The sequence below is a fragment of the Saccostrea echinata genome, unplaced genomic scaffold (assembly GCF_033153115.1).
Source record: "Saccostrea echinata isolate AGI-Se365-2 ecotype Australia unplaced genomic scaffold, CSIRO_AGI_Sech_v1 ptg000003l, whole genome shotgun sequence".
Taxonomy (NCBI): Eukaryota; Metazoa; Mollusca; class Bivalvia; order Ostreida; family Ostreidae; genus Saccostrea; species Saccostrea echinata.
The window spans coordinates 3,451,198-3,474,195 of record NW_026889752.1 but is presented as its reverse complement, the minus strand read 5'-3'; the positions used below and the strand labels follow the sequence as shown (position 1 = coordinate 3,474,195).

General features: G+C 31.6%; 4 protein-coding genes across 4 annotated transcripts; all 4 read right to left on the bottom strand.

The window, feature by feature from the left end:
* Positions 1-453: 453 nt before the first annotated feature.
* LOC133178696 (toll-like receptor 4) lies at positions 454-2,145 on the bottom strand. The gene has a single exon (XM_061313417.1). It carries the CDS (start codon positions 2,143-2,145, stop codon positions 454-456), a length of 1,692 nt encoding a protein of 563 aa, XP_061169401.1.
* Positions 2,146-8,082: 5,937 nt separating this feature from the next.
* Positions 8,083-8,820, bottom strand: LOC133178695 (toll-like receptor 4). Its single transcript, XM_061313415.1, has one exon. It carries the CDS (start codon positions 8,818-8,820, stop codon positions 8,083-8,085), a length of 738 nt encoding a protein of 245 aa, XP_061169399.1.
* A 6,632-nt stretch (positions 8,821-15,452) lies between these two features.
* LOC133178694 (toll-like receptor 4) lies at positions 15,453-16,025 on the bottom strand. Its single transcript, XM_061313414.1, has one exon. It carries the CDS (start codon positions 16,023-16,025, stop codon positions 15,453-15,455), a length of 573 nt encoding a protein of 190 aa, XP_061169398.1.
* Positions 16,026-18,674: 2,649 nt separating this feature from the next.
* LOC133178693 (toll-like receptor 4) lies at positions 18,675-21,324 on the bottom strand. The gene is made up of 2 exons (XM_061313413.1): positions 19,581-21,324; positions 18,675-19,325 (listed from the first exon to the last, which is right to left on the bottom strand). Exons 1-2 carry the CDS (start codon positions 21,318-21,320, stop codon positions 18,684-18,686), a joined length of 2,382 nt encoding a protein of 793 aa, XP_061169397.1. The 5' UTR covers positions 21,321-21,324; the 3' UTR covers positions 18,675-18,683.
* Between the last annotated feature and the right edge of the window lie 1,674 nt (positions 21,325-22,998).

Genomic DNA, 22,998 nt, shown 5'->3' with positions numbered 1-22,998 from the left:
GGCTAAAAGGGCCAAAGGGGCAAAAATAAAATGGGGGCAAGAATTTCCCTGTAGATATTATTAAATGATACAAAGATAAAAAGCAATTCCTTATATGTTTATTTATTTTCATTCATATGTCAATTCGTTATGTCAAGTGAACATGAATTAAGAGACACCACAAAGTATGTTATCTCTTCATATTTGGATGTTTTATTGAGACAAAGACATTGATTGCAAAGTAACGTTATGAAACCGTGATGGCTTCATGTTTTCTATCGTCATTTTCCCTTATTTCTGTAGCAAATTATCACCTGCAAATGGTGTTAATATCTCCTGATTAATTTCACATACAAGAGAATGTTCTCTTTCTCAATTTCAAACCAAAGCAGGTTACTGATAAATTAGTTGATGAAACAAGGGCATCAACCATCTCAAATAAATTTAATATTTCAAAAATTGAAAGGCCCACAGTCACAAATAGGGGCTTTTAATAATATTAACCAACTTCTTCCAGAATTCCTCCTGTAAAGCAGAGCCATCCGGGGGGTAATCGAGATAATATTTCCTGTCTATTAAATCCTTGATATTTGTATTACAAACACCATGAAAAAGGTCAGGCATAAGGACAAGATGGACAAATCCCAGAGAATCTCGCGCTTTGATACCTTCCATTTTTGCCATATTCAGTTCATACGTTCTCCATCTGGATCTCATATACGCTTTGGATACAATACAGATTGTTCTCCTACTTCCCCCGATAGCTTTCATGATATTTTCAATTTTTCCATTACCAAGTTCAAAGTGAATGTCACGAATACATACATTTATGTTGTGAGATTCAAGTAAAGGTTTTACCTTTTGAAAGACGAAATCTCTGTCTGCACCAACATAGGATATGAATGCATCATAGAAATATTGGTTTGCACTTTGTTTTCTGTCACACAGAGTGTTCATGGAATCTTCAGATAAGTCCTGTATGTTCAGATTCGGCAAATTTTTATTCATCAGCAAAGGTTCAGGGTCCATTCCAGATAAACGAATCTCAAAATTGTGCTTTTGCTTAGTTTTATGAATGAAGTACCTTATATGCCAAATATATTTCCTAATAATGAGTACAAGTGCCAAACATAAAAAGAGAGTTATAAAAGCAGTGGCTGTTACATTCAGAATATCGAAATTAATACAGTTCATACGAAGAATAAGAAGAGATTTTTCCATTTCCCTAAAATCAAACTGAGTATTCCGATTGGAGCAAATGTACTGTTCTATGTGAACAAAATGATTCTTGTGTTCATTCATCCAGGCAAGAAAAGCTAGATTCTGGCAAGTACACTGAAGCTTGTTGTAGCTAAGGTTGATCAATACTTTTGACTTTTTAAAAATCAGTTTTAATGACGTCATAGTTTCGTCCGATAGTGCTGTTAATCGATTGTCGGAAAAATCAACGTAAGAAAGATTGACCATATGACGAATTCCAAAGCTTACATTAGTTATCTGGTTGTTATCAAGCCGTAGTATTCTCATTTTCAGCAAGTTTTGAAATGTACAAAATGGTAACTCTACAAGCTGGTTTCCTGATATGTCTAGTTCTTCAACGTTTCTTTGATTTTGGAATATTTGACATTTATTGTCTAACCGTAAAGCTCGTCCTAACATGTTTTTTGCAAGATTTAGGTATTTAACTCGAACAAGACTGGCAGTAAACAGCGGAGAAATATCAGTGCATAAATTGTTTGATAGATCCAGCCTTTCAACACTCTCTACGCCAAATACGGGTTGGTTCCATGCAAAAAGAAAATTGTCTTGTAGATAGACATTCTTTATTCCGCTTGCATTCAAGTTACATTTTGGGAATCGTCCGTACAATTTACTAGAATTTGCATAGATTGTTTCCAGATTTTTTGGTAGATATATAGTGATATTAATTCTGTTCTTACCTTCAAGCCGCTTACTTCTTATATCTTCGTGCTTTATTGACAGATTTGTCGTAAAGGCGTCGCTTTTCTCGTCACATTTTTCAGAAAAGGAAGCGAAATTTTCCTGATGAAGGAACAAGGTCATGTTATATTCCCTCAAATTATACAAAGTGTGGAACTCAAAGAGATATCTTCCTGTTGTAAGTCTATTTGCAGCAAAAGATAGTTTCTCCAGCGTTGTTGGCATATTTGGCAAAACTCCTTTTTCTATTAGCTCTATTCTATTGTTTGCAAAAGACGCCTCAGTTAGTTTTGTTTGGCACAGGTACTGAATATGTGATAAAGTAAGCAGTGTTCCTTTTCCAATTTGGCAATGAATGCTGTCTGCATGAAAAGTTGTTATGTTAGTCCCATTCAATCCATAGGTTACGTTGGGAAGAAATGCAAATCCTAATTCTTTATTATGAGAAATATCAAGTTTTTTCAACTGTCGAAGAACTTTGAAGGGACCTTTGTCAAAATGTGATATTTTGCAATTACTAATATCAATTTCTTTCAAAAATGGTGTGTTTTCAAAGAAATTTCTAGAAATCCTTCTGACGTCGCAGTGTCCTGTTATACCTGATACATCGAGTCGAGACAGATTCTTTAATAACTTAAATTGATTTCCAAAAGTGAAATTAAAAGGTAAATCCATCTTCAGTGTCCTTAGAGCGCTGAGTTTGGAGAAGGTTTTATCAATGTTCAAATCACCGGTATTTGAATTATTTTTGATATTCAAAAGTTCCAAACGCTGAAGATGTAAAAATAATTTTGGATAATAATTGGATTCATTAAGCACGATATCATTTCGTTCAAGATTAAGAAATTGTAGAAACCGTAGTTCCCGGAATGGTGTTTGAGTGAGTGATGAAATTTTGTTCCGTGACAAGTCAATATATCTAATTTTTCTCGGAAATCTCCATTTTATCTCTTCTATTTTGTTTTTACTCAGATCGATCCAGAAGGTGTCATTTGGAAAGGAAGATATATTCAAATCCCTGTCAAAGCGTGCACTGCAATCTAATTTTAACCCTTCCCTTAAATTTGTACAAGTACAGGTAACACATAGGTTTGGAATCTTTGTAAACGTCATTGCCCGGTGACATACATAGAACCACAAAAGTAATTGCCAGTGATGAAACGTCATTTTGGCTAAATCACAGTGAATTATAAGAAACACAAAAGTAATTTCTATGAATTAAAAGTTCTCTGATTTTCAGGTAGATATACGGAAATAAAATGTACTTACTTTACACTTGCATGTACATGGAAGTCTTATTTACATTTCCACATGTCACACAAAAAACGAAATTTTTCCGGGTGCGAAAATTAATTTAGAAGCTAGGCTATTCGAATAAATACCTTTCTTTCTTTTTCCATAATACTTTTGTGTATACAAGTTAAAATCTGTGTTGAAATACAAATAATTCATTAATATGTCAAAAGGCAAAAACACAGTTAAATACCAAACAAATCTTTTCATATTTGCACAAAGGAGCGACGTTCACCCCATAGACGCTTTTTAAAGGGTAAATTGGTTCGAGGTACACTTTATGCACATGTATATACATGTATTCCAATTCAGGGGCTATTCGCATAGACCATCGTAATATTTGAATCAAAATCATCTTAGACATTCTCTTTTTTCATTCTATCCTATCCTTCAAGTGTCTAAGTCTGTAATGCAGTCTTATTCATATCCAAACGTATTGATCCTGATAAGAACAGGTGCTTTAAAAAAATGTTCAAAAAGTGTCGTATATTTCTATTTTTGGATTAGATAATGCAAGGATAAACACGGTGTAAATATTTTCCTTTTGTTGGTGAAAAACACAGACCATTTATCATTTTTATCAGAAACAGGACTTAATTTTTAAAAAAATGGCAGTACACTTAAGGTGCAAATTGGAATTATCGTCAATTTTTAAGATAAAAAATACATTCTTTACACGGGTGGGCGATTCTATTTAGTACTTTACAAAATATCGGACAAATGTAATTTGGTTGAAAACTACATGTTGAGGACTATTGAGATCATCTATAAATCCCAATATTCCAAGGGCATAACCAAGTTAAAAAATCTAAGTTTAATTCAAAAATATTTTGAAGATTCTTATGAAAAGTGCTGCGAGCCTATATAGATTCTACTATATGTATGTAATTGCTAAGATTACGTTTGCTATACTGCATGATGTATATTTGCTGGTCAATTATATTTAAAATAGAAATAATCAATTCATTTGCAAGATTTCATCAGGTTCGCAGCACTTTCAAAATATATTAGTACTTGTTACATAAAAGCTTGTCATCATCCGTTGTCATCCTTCTATTATATATCTACCGATGAATCCGCATACAAATGTACAGCAGTATCACTTGACTAGGGAATGTACGGAAAATATATGAATAAAATCACAAAACAGGTATCACACACAAAAAAAAATTCAGTTGGCAATTAAAACAAACTGTATTTTCTTTTTATCCTGAACACTGTAAATCCAAGTTCTCATTTCTTTATCTTTAAGCTGCACAGATGGACTAAACATAAAGCCTACTTTCCAAAATTTGCGTATACGTGGACTCTTCGAAAAATTCACGTACATACCATGTCATTCTTCGACTTACTATTTTAAGAAATTTAAATCGAGCCCATTATCATATGTAAAAACATCCCTTTTGTTGATGTTTAAAGTTTCATTCAGTATTATTCAGTAGAAATCATGTTACTTAATTCTTAAATCAACATGTGTTGTTTCAACAACAGAGCACAGTTAAAAATATTGTAACGTTAAAAACATAGCGTCATGAATTTCTCAAAAATACTCTCCCTACAAATTTCACGCTGCCTTGCCCGATACCCACGCATTTAAAAACGTTTCTCTCTCGCTTGAAATGAATTTTGCTAACAATTGTTCCAGTAGCATAATTTCGTTTGTCAATGTTTTATTTTTTCCGCGTTACTGTGCATGCTTTCATAAGATACGCAACTGTGAAGAGCCTATCTCTTTTTATGTCCTACATTTCTAGCTCTTTTAAGTTTTTTTTTTTTTTTTTTGAATAGATTTTTACAGATAATCCATTTTCTCACTGAGACAGAGTTTCCATCTTTCAAATCCGCCTGTGTCCTTTATGCACACATGCATAACTCACCTTTAACGCACTTATATATGTGACGCTGGAACAATTCATAATTTGAATATTAAGGATATTTCATTTTTGCGGGATTTCAAAGATCACCCCTCGTACCCCTAGACCAACAAGGCGCTTGATCATGAAGCAAATTAAATGCAAACATTAGGTCGCATGTACATGTTTATATTCACGTTCAATATTGTCAAAGTTTTACAAAACACATGGTGTCTAATAAAGCCTTTATAAAGCAGTTCTAATAAATGTAATTAGAAATTAATGTCCGCCGACAACCTGTTTTATATGAAATAACTTTCCACATACCCCTGTGCTAAAAATAATGACACGGGACTTTTAATACAATAAAAAAAAAAAAAAAAAACAGGGTGGGATACTTTAAAAGAGAGGCGAGAGAGGCCATAGGGATTAATGGTATAAAATTTCATTGCAAAAGCTCAAAAGCTTCTTGAGATATCGCCCGGAAACGAGTGTTACACACAGACAGAATATATGATCTTGACCTTTGACCTTTTCACCTCAAAATCAATTGGGTTTTCCTTAGGCCACAGCTAATTAGTATGTAAAATTTCATGGCAAAAGCTTAAAGGCTTCTCGAGATATCGAGCGGAAACGAAAGTGTTAAAACAGACAGAATTTATGAATGTTTGACCTTGACCTTTGACTTTTGACCTAAATTCAATAGGGTTCTTCTTTAGGCCATAGGAAGTTGTTATGTAAAATTTCATTGCAAAAGCTCAAAGGCTTCTCGAGAAGTGCGGAAACGAAAGTGTTAGAGACAAACAGAAATACAGATGGACAGGGGGACAGAAATTAATATCCCCCATTTTCAGTGAAAGAGGGGACAAGTATTGAAAACTAGCGGAATTTGAGTGAAAGAGATCATTAAAAAACAAATCTACCTATTTACGTTTCATATCATTTTGAGACAATTAATAACTGCTTTTAAAAAAATGATTCATATTTTAGACAAATATGAAGTCATGCACAGTAATAAGGTATTCAGGAATTGTTATAGTCAACTACAGATATGTATTTCTATTCATTGTAGATTTCATATACCCATTACAAATATATTTGCATTTTTAATCAAAAGTCGGATTTTTGTTTAAGAATGTATGTTACTCCTTATTTTATGATTACAAACATATGTAATTATAAAAACATGTACTTTTATACTGTTTGGTACATAGAGGGAGGCTAGTAAAAGGTTTTTGAAGAAAAAGTGCAAACGGAATATAATGTTTTTTTTTCTCTATATTTTATCGTAATTAAAATGATTTTGCTATAAAATACGCACTATGTCCATTTCCTACTAAGGAAGTTATTTTTACATTTAAAATTTTCTTTCACAATTAAATGTCGAAAATTATTAAATGTTTCTCACATATTAATATCTCATATAAATGAGATCCTAGCATAAGTGGTTACGCAGCACTGTTGAGGCTGCAAAAAGGGAGTGGGGCTTAATTTATACAGGAAATGTTTACTGTGACATCACACAAAAAAGGAATTCCTCAAATACCAGGAAATGAAATAATTTGCGATTTTAACTGTGTACGAGTAATGAACTACAACAAAACCTACCATTGCATTCATTTTTGTCGTTAGTCAAATGCCACACAACAAGGTATAAACAAGTCACTGATCCACATGACGTCATCGTGGTAAAACTTGATCCATTTTATGTGCAGTGGGAGGCGGATCAATTTTTTATCCGCAGTTAAAAATGCATTTTTAATTAAACAGAATATTATTTACAGATGAAAGATACATCATTAATACCAATGTGAAACATTTCTTTAGTGACATTATTCAATGATTTTCAGGAGAATGTATTGCATGAATTATTCCGTGTTTTAGTGTACAAAGTTGGCATGTTTAAATTCGAGGTGACTCATTAAATCACCTTTCTGCAAGGGTATACGCTTAATAGATCTTGATCATTTTTTTTTTAAATACACATACATGTAAAGGAAAAATTTCATAAACTTTAAAAGTGTTACTGCTTTACTGAAATAGAGAGCACTACTAAATAAATTCTTAAAATACTTGGCAAAGGTCACACATATTTCAACTTAAGTAAAATTACTTGAAATTTAAACTAATAAATGGAAATTGTATTTAAAACAGCAACACTTTCCAGAAACTACACGATATGTAGAAACTATTTGTCACTTATATTTTTAATTTTAACTAAGGTATGCCCTTGTGATATAGAAATGTCTTTAGGACTTCCATGCAGAACACATTAGGTGAATTTATCACGTGACCGTCAAATCAGCTGACCAATCTAAATTCAATACAAAATGTAGTATACTCTGTTATCCCAGTTAATATAAGAGTCATGTAATAATATGATAACGTCAAAAAAAATAATAAATTCAGTTAAATAAGGCATCTATTTGTGTAGATCTATATTCCGTTGATTTCTTCATAGTATGTCTTACTAGTGCTGCGTATTGTACAACATTTTACACGTTCACGATTGCGCTATCATGTTTTATCAGCATATAGTAATCAACTATGTGATATAATTAGAACTTAACAGAGTAAAACTAAAAACACATTCCTTGCATTTATTTATTTTCTACAAGGATATACATTTAAAAAAATAATTGTATTGATGTATTTTTATTGTGGTTATTTATGTCTTTGAAACGATGTCAATAATCTTAAAGCCACATATAAATGAAATATTAAAATACTTATATGCATGGTATGTACATGACATTTTTAGAACGCGTAAGACGATTAAATGATCCAGAAAAAAACTTTGAACACAGACGTTTTATGCATTTAATACAAGCAAATATTTATCTTTCAAAATTTAAAGTCTGAGATAGGATATACAAACATGAACGGTTTTAATCTAAATCAAATAAAATTTGAAGCTTTTTTAAGTGTTGTACGTGATTTATTTATGTAGAACACTCTTTCCCGAGATCATGATTTGAATTTGATCCGCACAATATGCTTCAATGTTATTCTATTGTCATGAGTTCTTGATAATACGAGTAAGATTTTGCCAGAATTCCCTCTGCAGTGATGAATCTTCCGGTGGATAGTCAAGAAAATATTTTTTGTCAATAAAATCTTTTATAGCTGTGTCACAACCTCCTTCAAACAAATCAGGCATTAAAATAAGATGGACATATCCGAGGGATCCTCTTTCCTTTAAACCTTCCATTTTCGCCATGTTTAATTCATATGTTCGCCATTTTGATTTCAGATACGCTTTCGACACCACACAAACAGTTCTTTTACTCCGACCAATTGCTTTCATGATGTTATCAATTTTAGAATTACCGATTTCGAAGTGAATATCACGAATTAGTAACCTTAAACCTTTAGCTTCCAGTTTCGGTTTCATCTTCTGGAATACGAATCCCCTATTCTCGCCTACATAAGATATAAATGCATGGTAAGGATATTGTAATTTTTCTTGCTTCATTCCACAGTGACTGATTTCTTCAAAGCTTTCATCAACTATTGACCCCAGCAAATCGGGTTTTGATAGCAGATTAGATGATTCCTCAACTCGTTTAGATGAGGTAAAACTTTCATTTTGTCGTTTACTTTTATACAGGAAGTACCTTATGTGCCAGATGTTTTTCCGAATGATTATCACAAGTATGACACTAATTACTAGAGTAATCAGAACAGTTATTGTTACAATCCAAATGTTAAAATTCATACAGTCAAGTTTGAGTTTTTGGAGAGATTGTTCCATGTATTTAAAATCGAAATGACTGGTACGATCTGAGCAAGTATACTTTTGAAAACCTAAGAAATGCATTCTGTTATTATACAACCATGTCAAGAATTCTAAATTTTCACATCTACAATACAAGTTGTTCTTTTGTAGGTTAATGATTACTTTTGATTTTTCGAAGATGTAAGTAAAAGCATGTAAAGTTTCATTTGTGAAACCCGTTAATCTGTTATCGGAGAGATCAATATAAGAAAGATCAGTCATGTGACGCAATCTGAAGTTTACTTCGGTCAGTTGGTTATGATTAAGTTTTAGTATTCTTAATTTTGCCAGATTTTGAAAAGTACAGATTGGTATGTGAACAAGTCTGTTGTTTGATAGATCGAATTCTTCTAGTTTTCGTTGATATTTAAATAATTGGCATCTTCTGTCCATTTGAATCGGTAGCGACAAAAAATTTCTTGCAATGTTTAAGTACTTTAATCCGGTACCGCTTGAAGTAAAACGGGGGGATATTCTAGAACAAAAATTGTCTGATAAATCTAGTTTTTCGACAAGCTCAAACCCAAACACAGGTTGATCCCATGAAAAGAGCAAATTGTTCTGTAAGTAGATATTTTTCAATTTTTTTGCATTCATGATTAGTTTCGGAATCCCTCCATATAGTTTGCTTGAATTAGCATACATTGTTGTAAGATTTGGAGGAATGTAAACTGTTATATTTGGCAAAAGTCTGTTTTTCTGTACGTTTGAATATTGTTGGTATTTATTTTTTCTAGACTCAATTGCGATTTTAAAATCTTTCTTTTCGTTGCATTTCTCAAAAAGATCCGGATAAAATCTTACAGGTTTCAAAAGTAATGTCATGTTATATTCTTTCAATTTACGCAGAGAGAAAAATTCAAATAGATATATTCCTGTTGTGAGTCGGTTTAAGGCGAAAGATAGTTTCTCCAATGTTGAAGGCATATTTGGCAAAACACCTTTTCCAATTAATTCCATCCTATTCTGTGCAAAAGAAGCCTCAACAAGTTTTGTTTGACGCAAGTTCTCGATATGGGAAATTGATAACATTGTTCCAATACCAAGTGAACAATGGATATTGTCTGCATGAAAAACTGTGATTGATGTTTCGCTCAGACCAAAGGTTGCATTTGGGAGAGAGACAAATCCTAATTCCTTATTGTGAGAAATATCGAGTTTTTTCAAGTGCCGAAGCAGTTTGAAGGGCCCTTTATCAACATAAGAAATTTTGCATTTACTTATATCGATATCCTTCAGAAAAGGTATGTTTTTGAAGAAATCTGCTGATAAACGTCTAATATTGCAAATACCTGTTATTCCTGATGTGTCAAGGACAGAAAGGTTCCGAAGATTTCTGAATCCATCGCCAAAAGTAAAATTATAAGGTATGTCTATTTTAAGTATTTTCAAAGAAACAAGCCTGGAAAAAGCTCTATCAATAGAATTTGAATTCACGTTAGCTTTTGCGTTCCTCTTAATATTCAATGTTTCTAAACTTCGCAGAGAAAGAAATACGTCCTGGTAATAGATTGATTCTGAGAGTGTGAGATTATTCTGTTCGAGATTTAAATATCTTAAAACTTCAAGTCCACTGAATGGATTACCAGGGAGAGCTGAAATATTGTTTCTTGACAAATTGATAAATTTGATTTTCTTTGGAAATCTCCATTGTATTCCCTTTATGTTATTGTCACTTAAATCTATCCATACTGTCTCTTCTGGAAGTGAAGTAATTTTATATCCCTTGCTCAATCGATTACTACAATCAATTTTCAATCCTTGTTTAAATTTAAATCTGGTACACTTGCATACATCACATAAGTACGCTCTATCTGTAACCACTAATATCCACTGAAAGAAATAAAAACACACAAACAACAGCCAGTGATACACTTTCATGGTCAATCTTAACTAATATGTGTTTTGTCACTCAAACACATCGAAAGACATTCTCTTTAATTTCCACTCATAGGTTTAACTAATATAAATTATAATAAGGGCCAGCGGCATTAGTTTTTATTTTCTTCCGGGTTGATACAAAGTTCACACAAATTCATCACCTCTTACAAGTTCAAAATAAATGATGACCCCATTTTGATAAAAGTCACATTAGCTTGTGAAGAGTTTTTTTTTAAAAGATTTTCTTTTAAAATAAGGTTATTTGGGGAGGGAGGGGGGGGGGGTCAAATATATTTGCCCTACAATAGCCATATACTTTGTGGCATGTGAATATAAATATTATTGGCGATGAATATTATTTTATGGATAATTTTTCCGGGAAAACTCTATATATTGTACATATTAACTACCAAGAATGATAGTTTTAAAATTTGTTTCGGGGTCTTCAGAATCTTTAAGTCTACGTACTAGAACAGATATACATGTAGCCTGAAACATATTATAAACATAAATGATGTTCAATTGTCAGATAATGTCAGACAGTGCACAAAATATTAAAACATATGAACACATATAAACAGACTGTTTGAACGTCAATTGCGCCCGTAACACGGACACATCAGATGTATTTTGAGATCTTGTAGAATCTTTCATATGGAATTATACAAAATTAGTGTAAAGTACAGTCTCTACAATAAGTCTTTATATAACCGAAATAAGATTTTAGACCTAAACCAGGTATTTTTATGTTTAAAAGTTCAGATTCGGGTTTTTATTATCCAACGTATGTGCTTTGCGCCAGTTTTTCACTTTAAATTCGTCTGTAAAAAAATTTCTCTAAAACAAATACTGAAGTAAAAAACAAACATATATCCATACGTTATATTCGTATGTAAATTTGTGAAAATTGACCTCCTTGTTTTCAACAAAAAAGTTAATCCTAATGAAAATTAAATAAACATTCGATTGTTCTTTTACTAGTGTAATTCTTTCGCAAAAGATATATAGAGTATTCATTTTGTCTTGTTATATTGTACTTTCTGTAGATTTCTGCATATAAAAACATTCCCTGTCCTGAATACAATATTTGACAAGATATAAAAAAGTATAATGGTAATTTCAACGCTACTTAATGACGGAAGATAGTTCTTCACAGTCGCAACTTTTGATAATAAATGTCCAAAGTGGTAAACTGTGTTTTTTTTCATTTAAATGTAGATACATATTATACTACAATTCTTTCTATTTCCTGTTTAGAAAAAAAGTCCGATTTTTTTTTTCAAAATACAAATATAAGGGCTATTACTTATCTGGTGATTAATCATTGAATAAAAGATAAATGAAACACTCAAATTCTACAAGAATATCCTGTTCAACAGCTGGTTGAGTGACTATTTCCCAGTAGGATAATGACACTTAGGGCTATGGACAATATTCGGAAATATACAACTAAAATTTTATACACTGTCACGTTTACTAAGGTGCGTAAGAGATAAGTGATCGAAATTTTACATTGTACTTTAAAGTTTAACATCTAAAAGTATACAACACTTCAAAATTGTTAATGTATCCATTGGGGGGGTGGGAGAGAGAATCGTATAAAAAATAACGATCAGGAGTTTTTAAAAGTCAAAATGGATATTTGAAGGAGCCATATGTGACTCGAGACATCCCCGAAGTTGTAGAGATCATGGAAGAAATCTTGACTCTTTTTCTTCTGATGATTATCAATAATTAACTATTACTTTAAACTTTTTATTCGCAATTTTCCTTTATAATTGTATTATTTTTGTTTTAATGACCATTGAATTTGTATTTTTTATTTATGCAAGATCATTAAAGTCACTTAAAGTGTTCCAACTGTTTTACTGCTGCATGTACTGTTGAATTGTAGTATTAGTATTGAAAATATTATGGTTATACCAAAGCGAAAGCGAAAAAAAAACTTTGGGGTAGATGTTAATAAGTACGGTCAAATATTAGCGATTCGTATGTTAATTCTGCTGAGAGAATAATGAATGTTTTGAATATGTTTTAGATGGGACAAGATCGACAGCAAGACCCAACTCTGAGAAATCAAAAACTTCAAGGGATAAAGCTGGAGCCATCAAAATCTTATAATAAGCGAAAAATAATCAGTCACTTTGTATATTTATGTTTCAATGGACAAGATTATACAATCATCTTTTATTTAAATAATTTAACTGGATTTCTTAACGATGACAAATAAATATATGTGAACATACTTGTATTGTCATATACGTAATAAGTAGTTTATAAACAATATATATTTTTTTCAAATATTTAATCAGCTCCTCTCACACCTCAGAAGACAGAACGATTGAATACTAAAAAAAATGCCACATTAAGGGTCGCCATCCCTCCGTTCATTCATGAGAAAAATAAGACAAATGATTTTCCAAAAGAAATAAAATTATCATTAAAATGGCCACAGTTTAAAATATATTGCAAAGCAAAATTTGACACAAATAGCTTTTGACTTGACAATTTTACTAAAGAATAAAACAAATTTATCCCGCTGTGATTTTGACACAAGGAGAAAATCACATCCTTAAAAAGATCGCAGCTTTGCATATAAATTATATAATGGCAGAAACTTTCACTGTACATAGAGGATGAAATCATGAGTATCAAATGAATCATTTCTCGTCTTTTTACAGTTGATTTTTTTAACTTTCAAGGGCCAGTCCAACGTGACACTCATTATGCTGTTTGAGGTTTTCTTCCGTTATTTTCATTTTGTTTTCAATAAAATTTCATCTATCTACACTGTAATAACGAAAAATCGGCTTGCAATTTAACTTGCATGATGCTTTACAAATTCGGAATACTTTTATGATATCGAGAAAATCTTTATGGTCCTTTTGATTCCTAATTTTAGGGGTCAGTCCCTGTTTGCTGATATCGTATGAAAATTTTTGTTATTCTTCACAACTTTCGTTCTATATCTTTTTTACGAAATATTAACAGGTAAAGACACATTGTAGAAAAAGTGTTAGAAATTTTGATATTCTCCATATGAATTATTTCGGGCCATAGCGAGCGTCAGTGTGAAGTACTTCTGAGGAAAACGAAATGTGCCTGACAGATCTGCATATGTTACGCTATCAATCCTGAAAATTCTCCGTGTTACAAGTTTTATTGAAATTGTAAAAATCTTAAGAAGAGGTAGCCGTCAAAGAAATTCCTATTTTTGTAACCATGGCACACTTCATTATGGGGAAAATGAAATAAAGAATTATATGTCTTAATGTATTATCATTTATACCAAGTTTTATTAGAATCAGGCAAAAACTATAGGAGAAGAAGTGATTTGAATATTGTTTACAGACAATCAAACAGCTAGAAAACCAGACTCACGGATGACTGACACTGTGCTACTGCAAAAACTCTTTCTTTTCAATTAAATTGACCAGTATAGTTTTAAGAAATTCACTACATGCTTTGTTTTAATAACATCGGTCACTCCTCTGTGATGAAGGTATTAGTTGTCAATTTATTTGTATTTCTGGGAAGAGAAAAAGGAAAAACACAACATTTGGCAATTATAGAACTCTTTCGTTGCCATGACAACCGTGACACAATTTTACTCTGCATCATTAAAAACTTCAAGATTTACCTTTTCGGAAAATATTATTATTTTGCATCTATCAATTGTCTTGTCAATCCGATATTTGCTTTATTTGTAAATATTCCCCAGGAAATTTATTAAAAATGAAAATTAAAAGATAATTATTAATTAAACGAGTCTTTGTCAGAAATGCATAAAGATCAAGGAATAAACCCATTATCTGGAGACTGAGTTTAAAATTATTGTCCTTTTCCTTTGTGTTCTATAGAACATAGAGATATGTAGATATACATCAAGGTCATAAAATTGTACAGCTTAATAGTGTATATGGAATAATTGATGAAATATTTTATAGATAGAAATAATTAATGCAACGGTGATAAGTGTAATTTAAACAAGTAACATGTTGTTTCACATTTCAATTTTTACAAGCCTACAAATGAAACTGTATCCAAATATGAAAGGCCTCTGTGTGCTCTAAAAAAACGTATGGGTTGATTATAGGGAAATTATGAAAACTTTATGCTGTAATAAATATTTGAAAAACCCATATTTGTTTACAAAACTGGCGTTCTGTGCACATGAATTTTAAATTTAGATCCCCAACCCACCTTCCCATCAATAAAAAAAAAAGCCTTAAAGATCTGTCATATTTTATTTTATCTCAGATTTATATTCATCTTAAAAAAATAATGTGTTGATAACAAAAGGCCGCTCTTTTTTTCCAATTATGTTGATTTCACCATGAAATGATATGTTATTTGACAAATTTGTAATTAGAAAAAACATGATCTTTGATACTGTTTACAACATTGAAGTTCTCTCCATGGTCGAAAAATCATGCGTTCGGGATCCGACATACCTAAATCGAAAAAAGAAATGGTTGGCACCTATGTTTTCGCCAAGCCCTCGACAGTAATGGCGTAAAAGTTTTTCGGATGAGACTTTATAGACGAGGACAGATATGAAACCGGTTTAAAGTCATATAAAATAATAAGAATTTTAATAATATATGATACTACATGATAATGATCCATTTATGTAGAACACGCTTTCAAAAGACCAGGGTGTGAATTTCCGATATTCTTCCTTTTTTGTGCTATTGGCATGGGTTCCTGATAATAGAAGTAAGATTTTACCAGAATTCCTTCTGCAGGGACGAATCTTCCGGTGGAGAGTCAAGAAAATATTTTTCCTCGATAAAATCTTTTATAGTTGTGTCACAACCTCCTTCAAACAAATCAGGCATTAGAATAAGATGGACATATCCTAAGGATCCTCTCTTGTTTATTCCTTCCATTTTCGCCATATTTAATTCATATGTTCGCCATTTTGATTTTAGATACTCTTTCGACACAACACAAATAGTTCTGTTACTCATCCCTATTGCTCTCATGATGTTATTAGTTTTAGAATAACCAAGTTCGAAGTGAATATCACGAATTAATAACCTCAAACCTTTAGCTTCCAGTTTTGGTTTCATCTTCTGGAATACAAACCCCCAATTCTTGCCTACATAGGATATAAATGCGTGGTAATAATATTGCTGTTTAGCTGGCTTATCATCATAATGACTGCTTTCTTCAGAGCTTTCTTTAACTCCAGCACTCAGAAAATCAGAATCATTACGAATATCATACAATTTTTCTACTCTTGTAGATGAATTGGGAGAATCATTAAATCTTTTACTTTTATACAGGAAGTACATTATGTGCCAGATGTTTTTTCGAATGATTATCACAAGTATGACACTTGTAACAAGAGTGATCATAATAGTTAATATGATAATCCAAATTTCAAAATTCATACAGTTAAGTTTAAGTCTTTTGAGAGATTCGTCCATTTTTTGAAAATCGAAATGATTGGTACTATCAGAGCAAGTGTACTTTTGAAAACCTAAGAAATGCAGACTGTTATTATACAACCATGTCAAAAATTCTAAATTTTCGCATCTACAATACAAGTTGTTGTTTTGAAGATTTATTAATACCTTTGTTTTTCTGAAGATGTAAATTAACGCAAGGATATCGATAGTATTATTTGTAAAGCCTGTTAATCTATTATCGGAGAGATCAATGTAAGAAAGGTTAGTCATGTGACTAATTCTGAAGTTTACTTCAGTCAGTTGGTTGTGATTAAGTCTTAGTATTTTTAGTTTTGCCATGTTTTGAAAAGTACAGTTTGGTAAGTGAACAAGTTTGTTGTTTGATAGGTCAATTTCCTCTACTTGTCGCTGATATTTAAATATGTGACATTTTTTGTCATCTTCAATCGATCGAGACAACAAATTTCTAGCAATGTTTAGGTATGTCAATCCTATAGCGCTTGAAAAGAAATGTGTGGCAATACTAGAACAAAAATTATCTGATAAAAAAATGAGATATCTTACAATTACTTATATCAATATCCCTCAGAAAATGTGTATTCGTGAAGAAATTTCCAGTTAGATTTCTTAAATTGCAAATACCTGTTATTCCTGATGTGTCAAGAACAGAAAAATTTTGAAGCTCTTTGAATCCATCGCCAAAACTAAAATTGAAAGGGATGTCAATCTTGAGTGTTTTTAAAGAAACAAGTTTGGAAAAAGCTCTGTCAATAGAAATTGAACTCAGGCTTACTTTTGAATTCTTCTTGATATTCAAAGTTTTCAGATGGCTAAGAGAAAGAAATAAGTCCGGGCAATAGATGGATTCCTAGAGCGTGAGATTATTCTGCTCCAGTTCTAGATATCTTAAAACCTCTAGTCCACTGAAAGGTTTACCAGGGAGAGCAGAAATGTTGTTTCTTGACAAATTAATGAATTTGATTTCTTTTGGGAATCTCCATTGAATTTCTTTTATGTTGTTTTCACTTAAATCTATCCACAGTGTGTCTTCTGGAAGTGAGGTGATTTTAAATGCCTCGCTAGGTCGAGCACTGCAATCAATTTTCAATCCTTTTGTTAAATAAGTGCAGTTGCAGAAATGACATAAATTCGCTTTCTCTGTAACCGCCCATGCCAGTTCATAGTAATAGAAACATACATACAATTGCCAGTGATAAACATTCATGATTCATTTCACCTACTGCGTTTTTCTTTCAAACATATCAAAGGACACATTTTACCCAAAAATGATTATAAAATCTAACGAAATCGGCACATTTTTTATAGCATTGCTTTTCTTCCTGGATAATACATATATTACGCAAATTCAATTTCTCTTGAAAGTCATTATTAAAGAATTGCATATGTTTGGTTGTTTAAATGAGGATACAATTTTTTATACGCTTACAGGACAAGATTATGTATTTCTGATTACATTTCTATTTAATTCTACCTTTACATGTACTATAGCCACACTTTGTGACACCAATAGAAATATTTGCAATTGGCGAGGAGTTTTTTTTTTTATATTATAATGTACATATGCTGGAATGATATTCGTATTTAGTTCTATAAGCATGATGATTTTGAAGGTTCTTCTTTTTTAAAGTAATACCGCCATAAAATTCAACTCAAGTCTTCAGAATTACTCAACTAAGTATATTCATATTCTGCCATAAAACAATGTGCTTAATTAATCTTTTCTGCTTGCAGAAATTTTGAGAATAAATCTGATTCTAAGACTGATTTTTATAAGTCGAAATTTATATGGCAGTGGATGACTTTGGGAATGGCAAAGTGAGAAAATTTCAAAATCTTTCTACTTCAGCTTCATGTAGGATTTTTTTTACAACCTCTATATTATGTTATGTTTTGCTTTGTTTTTTATTTTGTTTTTTTTTTTTAATTTTTGTTTTGTTTTGTTTTGTTTTTTAAATTCAAATTAATTTATTCATGATAAAACTAGAATAAAATTTATATTTATATTGCTGGATTTTTAAAAATGTTTTTGCATTGATTTTCAGTAAAGATATGAAGGAAAAGAATTTGGGGAGAATGAATAAGGCTGGTTTGCTTTGGGAAATACGATATAATGATGATAAGAGAATGCGTGGGTTAATCCAGTGCAACATCCTCTAAACGTTGTCTTGAAGAGATATTCCGCATATCATATTAAACATACTATCTAATCAGATCTCAAAGAAAAAAATCTTTGTTAATCATTGTACAGCTTGATTTTATTTTTTATTTATTTATTTTCTTTATTCTTATTTTTCTTTTGGAGAAAAATAGAATTATAAAAGAATTCTTGTAAACAAGAAAAATTCAAAATATTAGGAAAGCAAAATGTTTTTAATTCAAACTGTGTGCGATAGTTCTTAAAGGTTTAACACCAGATATTCATACATTTGCAATTTTCATTTAATTTTCCCCAATATAGAATTGAATATGGATATATATTATTTTGAAATATATATTTAAATCTTCTTCTGTCCAGATGCATTACAAATAAGGACTTTTTATAATACAGATCAGATCTTCCCAGAATGCTTCCCGTAAGCAGGAGTCTTCAGGAGGATAGTCGATGAAATACTTTTGATCGATAAAATCTTTTATTTTCATATTACATCCACCCTCGAAAATATCTGGCATGAGAATGAGATGGACATATCCCAGAGATCCCCTCTCTTTTATGCTTTCCATCTTAGCCATGTTCATTTCATATGTTCGCCATTTGGAGTTTAGGTACGCTTTGGATACAACACAAATAGTTTTCCTGCTCTCGCTTATAGCTTTCATGATATTATGAATTTTTCCATCACCAATGTCAAAGTGAATATCACGCAAAAAAATTTTAATCCCACTTTCTTCCAATTTGGGCTTCATTTTCTGGAAGACAAACGCCCTATCATATCCCACATAGGAGATGTATGCATGGTAGGAAAAGGACAATATTCTTAGCATCCTGCAAGGATGACTTTCAGCTGAATTATAGGAAAATTTGTGTGTAATCAAACTCAGCGTATCCGATTCTGCAACCAAACTAGATATTTCAGATCCATCTTTTCTTGGAATCTCAACTCCATTTTTTCTTTTATGTTTATACAAGAAATACCTTATGTGCCAAATCTTTGTCCTGATTACCTGTGCAACAACGAAACAAACAACAATAGTAATTATAATAGACGAAATAATTATCCAGATATGCAGATCCATACAGTCAATTCTGAGTCTATGTAGTGATTGTTCAAATTCATTGAAATCAAAACGAGTATTACCATTCGAGCAAAAGTGCCTTTCGATGTGTAGGAAATGTTTCTTGTTATGAAACATCCACGTCAGGAAGTCGAAGTTTTTACAAGTGCAATGCAACTTATTGTTAAAGAGACTTATTGATACCTTTGATTTTGAGAAAATGTATGAAAACGAATCCATTGCTTGATCTGAAAAGGTATTTATCCGATTGTCTGACAAATCGACGAACGAAAGATTATACATATGCTTGATTCTGAAATTCACATAAGACAGCTGATTATGATTCAGTCTAAGAACTTTCAATTTCGCCATGTTTTGAAATATACAATTTGGTAAATATGCAAGTCTGTTGCTTGACAGATCAAGTTCTTCCAATAGGAGTTGATTTTTAAATAGCTGGCATCTGTTATCTAAATGTATTGAACGTGCCAAAAGGTTTCTGGCCATATTTAAATGTTTAAGACTCTTGCCACTTGCTGTAAAAGCTGGAGATATACTAGAGCAAAGATTATTCGATAAATCTACCCTTTCAAGCATTTCAATCCCAAATAGAGGTTGATTCCAAGAAAACAATAAATTGTTCTGCGCGTACACATTCTTTAAACTTCTTGCGTTTATTCTGAATTTCGGTATTCTACCGTACAACTTGCTTGAATTTGCATAAAATGTTTCAAGGTTCGGTGGCATATACATTGTTATATTTGAAGAACGATGAAATTTAAAATATGACTCTGAATATCTTGCACTCAGTGATATTTTGGAGTTCAAATCTTCCTTTTCGTTGCATTTTTCAAACACAAAGGAAAAATATTTTGGTGGTTTCAAAAGAAAAGTTATATTAAATTCTTTCAAATTATGCAATGTGTGAAATTCAAATAGATAAATTCCTGTTGTAAGTCGATTGAGTGCAAAAGACAGCCTCTCAAGGGTTTTTGGCATGTTCGGCAAAACCCCTTTTCCAATTAGCTCAATCCTATTGTGTGCAAATGAAGCTTCAGTGAGTTTTGTTTGTCGTAAGTTTGCAATATGTGAAACGGCAAGCTCAGTTCCTTTTCCTATAAGACAACGGATAGCATCAGCACGAAACGTTCGAATAGAAGTCTCTTTCAGACCATTAGTAACATTTGGGAGAGAAGCAAATCCTAATTCTTTGTTATGAGAGATGTCGAGATATTCCAAATGACGAAGAGCTGTGAAGGGACCTTCATCCACTTTCGATATTTTGCAGTTACTTAAATCAATTCTCTTTAGAAATGGAATGTTGATGAAAAAGCTTTTAGAAAGATATTTTATATTACATTGTCCTGTTATTCCGGAAACATCAAGATTCTGTAAATTCTGAAGATATTTAAATCCGCCACCAAATTTGAAATTGAATGGTAAATCCATCTTCAATGTCTCTAATGACTGAAGTTTTGAAAATGCTTTATCTATGCCAGATGCTTTTGAAAATGTCTTTGTGTTGTTCTTGATATTCAAAACCTGCAATCGGTCAAGATGAAAGAATAAATCAGGATAATAGTTTGTTTCAGACAGGACAATTTTATTGTCCTCAAGGTTAAGATATTCCAAAAATTGTAGTTTTTCGAACGGTTTACCGGAGAGAGACGAAACTGCATTTTGCGACAGATCAATATGTCTGATTTTCTTTGGAAATCTCCATTTTATCTTTCTGATGTTGTTTCTTCTTAGATCTATCCAAACAGTCTCTTCTGGGAAAGAAGTAATGTTGGAAGCCATACGGAGTCGCTCATCGCAGTCAATTTTTAATCCTGTTTTCAAATATGCACATTTGCAAACCTCACATATGTAATGATTACATTCAATGTATGATATCCAGAGAAAGGAATAAAGCATTAATAACCACTGATACAACGCCATCATGTATTTTTAAGTCAATTATTTCTTTTACAAGGAAGAACAATTCGAAGCTTTATGGCAAAGGTACTCTTTTTAAATGTCAGATACCAGTTGTTCTTTTTCGGAAACTACATAATATTTTTTTCCCTGTTGATTTGATTCATCAATCTGTGAATTGCATGCCAGAATTAAATTCAGTACAGTGAACCATCTTGCTTATTGTTCTACACCTGCAAAGGAGTCAAAAGGGAATAAAAGGCTCCCATAGTATTTCTTTCAAGGTACAGCAAACAAAATCTCTTTAAAAATCTTTAGCTGGACATAAATTGCTTATGAAAAAGTTTAAAAACCACTCATTGTCCGATTAACAGTCATCCAGAACGAACACCTATAAATTCTTAATTAAACGTCTCCAATGATGGCAACAGACCATATATATATATATATATATATATATATATATATATATATATATATATATATATATATATATATATATATATATATATATATATATATATATATATATATATATATATATCTCTGAAAAAAAAAACATATTTCTTTAGATACTTAAGTTTTCCTTGATACAAAATTGAATTACCCTTGGCAGCATTTTTTTTTAATTTATAATTTGCAATAATTAAAAAATTAAGCAATTCTAAAAAAAAAAAAAATGATTATATTCAGCTTGTGTTCTCGCTACAAAATATGTACTTTCTCTCTCTCTCTCTCTCTCTTCATAATAAAAGATTTTCATTATTGCTATTGCACTATCGTTTAGAATTTAAGACATTTCTTTCGTCTGCACATCTAAATAATTTAATTGTTGACCAATATTTTTAATTTAAGCATATTTTAGCTAAGGGTGAACTACTGATTGATTTCAAGGCGTAAATTTCATGGATGTTCTTAGGTAGTTTACTTACAGTGGTAGTTTATGTCATATCATTTACTCTTCTTTCAAACATCAAATTTCCTCTGTGTGTGTTTTTTTTTTCACTTTTATGTCAAATAAATGTCTCGGAAAATACAAAACAGTGATTTTAAAATTTTCAGCATCTCTCCTTCTTAAGAGAAAATTAAAGAATAACCAACCCGACTCCAACTAAAACTGGTAGTATCTTACATCTGTGTGCCTCATAATTTTCATGATAAGTCTTAAAATGTAAGTACAATTTAGTACAAAATATATCAGAAGCGCAAGCTTTTGAGAAAACAAGAAAACTCTAAGCCACAAAATCCATACAGGCTTTTCTTGATTTATGGAGTGAGCATTCCATTTTACGAACGTCAGATTTCTTACTATGAAAATCAAGAGTAAAAAAACTTAATATCGCAACTGGTTTTTACTATTCTACTTTCATATCAGCAAACATAATGTTCACTCCCACAGTACAATGAAATATGAAGTTAACGAACAGTAATCAATCTCTAAGTCCATTGAAACAATACAAATTTGGAGCAGAGCAAACACGGACCTCTAAAAAACATTAGAGGTTGGATCAGGTGTCAGGGATGAGTGAGCATCCCCTGCCGATCGGTCACATCCGCCGTGTGCTTCTTGTCATGATCTTTGGAAAATGGAAAAGTCCATAGACAAATTTATAATGGCTTAACAATTAGTATGAAAAACGTCAGTCAGCATTTGATTTTTGAAATGATGACTTCAAACGAGACTGTTGATGTCCTTGTTTAGTCA

What these genes read in the sequence shown, in the direction of transcription:
- LOC133178696 (XM_061313417.1), bottom strand. Translation starts at nt 2,145, where the DNA reads ATGCCAACAACGCTGGAGAAACTATCTTTTGCTGCAAATAGACTTACA.
- LOC133178695 (XM_061313415.1), bottom strand. Translation starts at nt 8,820, where the DNA reads ATGGAACAATCTCTCCAAAAACTCAAACTTGACTGTATGAATTTTAAC.
- LOC133178693 (XM_061313413.1), bottom strand. Translation starts at nt 21,320, where the DNA reads ATGATGGCGTTGTATCAGTGGTTATTAATGCTTTATTCCTTTCTCTGG. An exon ending in ACATTTTCTCAAAATCAAAG is followed by an intron (nt 19,326 to 19,580) that starts GTATCAATAAGT and finishes GTTGTTGCACAG; the next exon opens with GTAATCAGGACAAAGATTTG.
- LOC133178694 (XM_061313414.1), bottom strand. Translation starts at nt 16,025, where the DNA reads ATGTACTTCCTGTATAAAAGTAAAAGATTTAATGATTCTCCCAATTCA.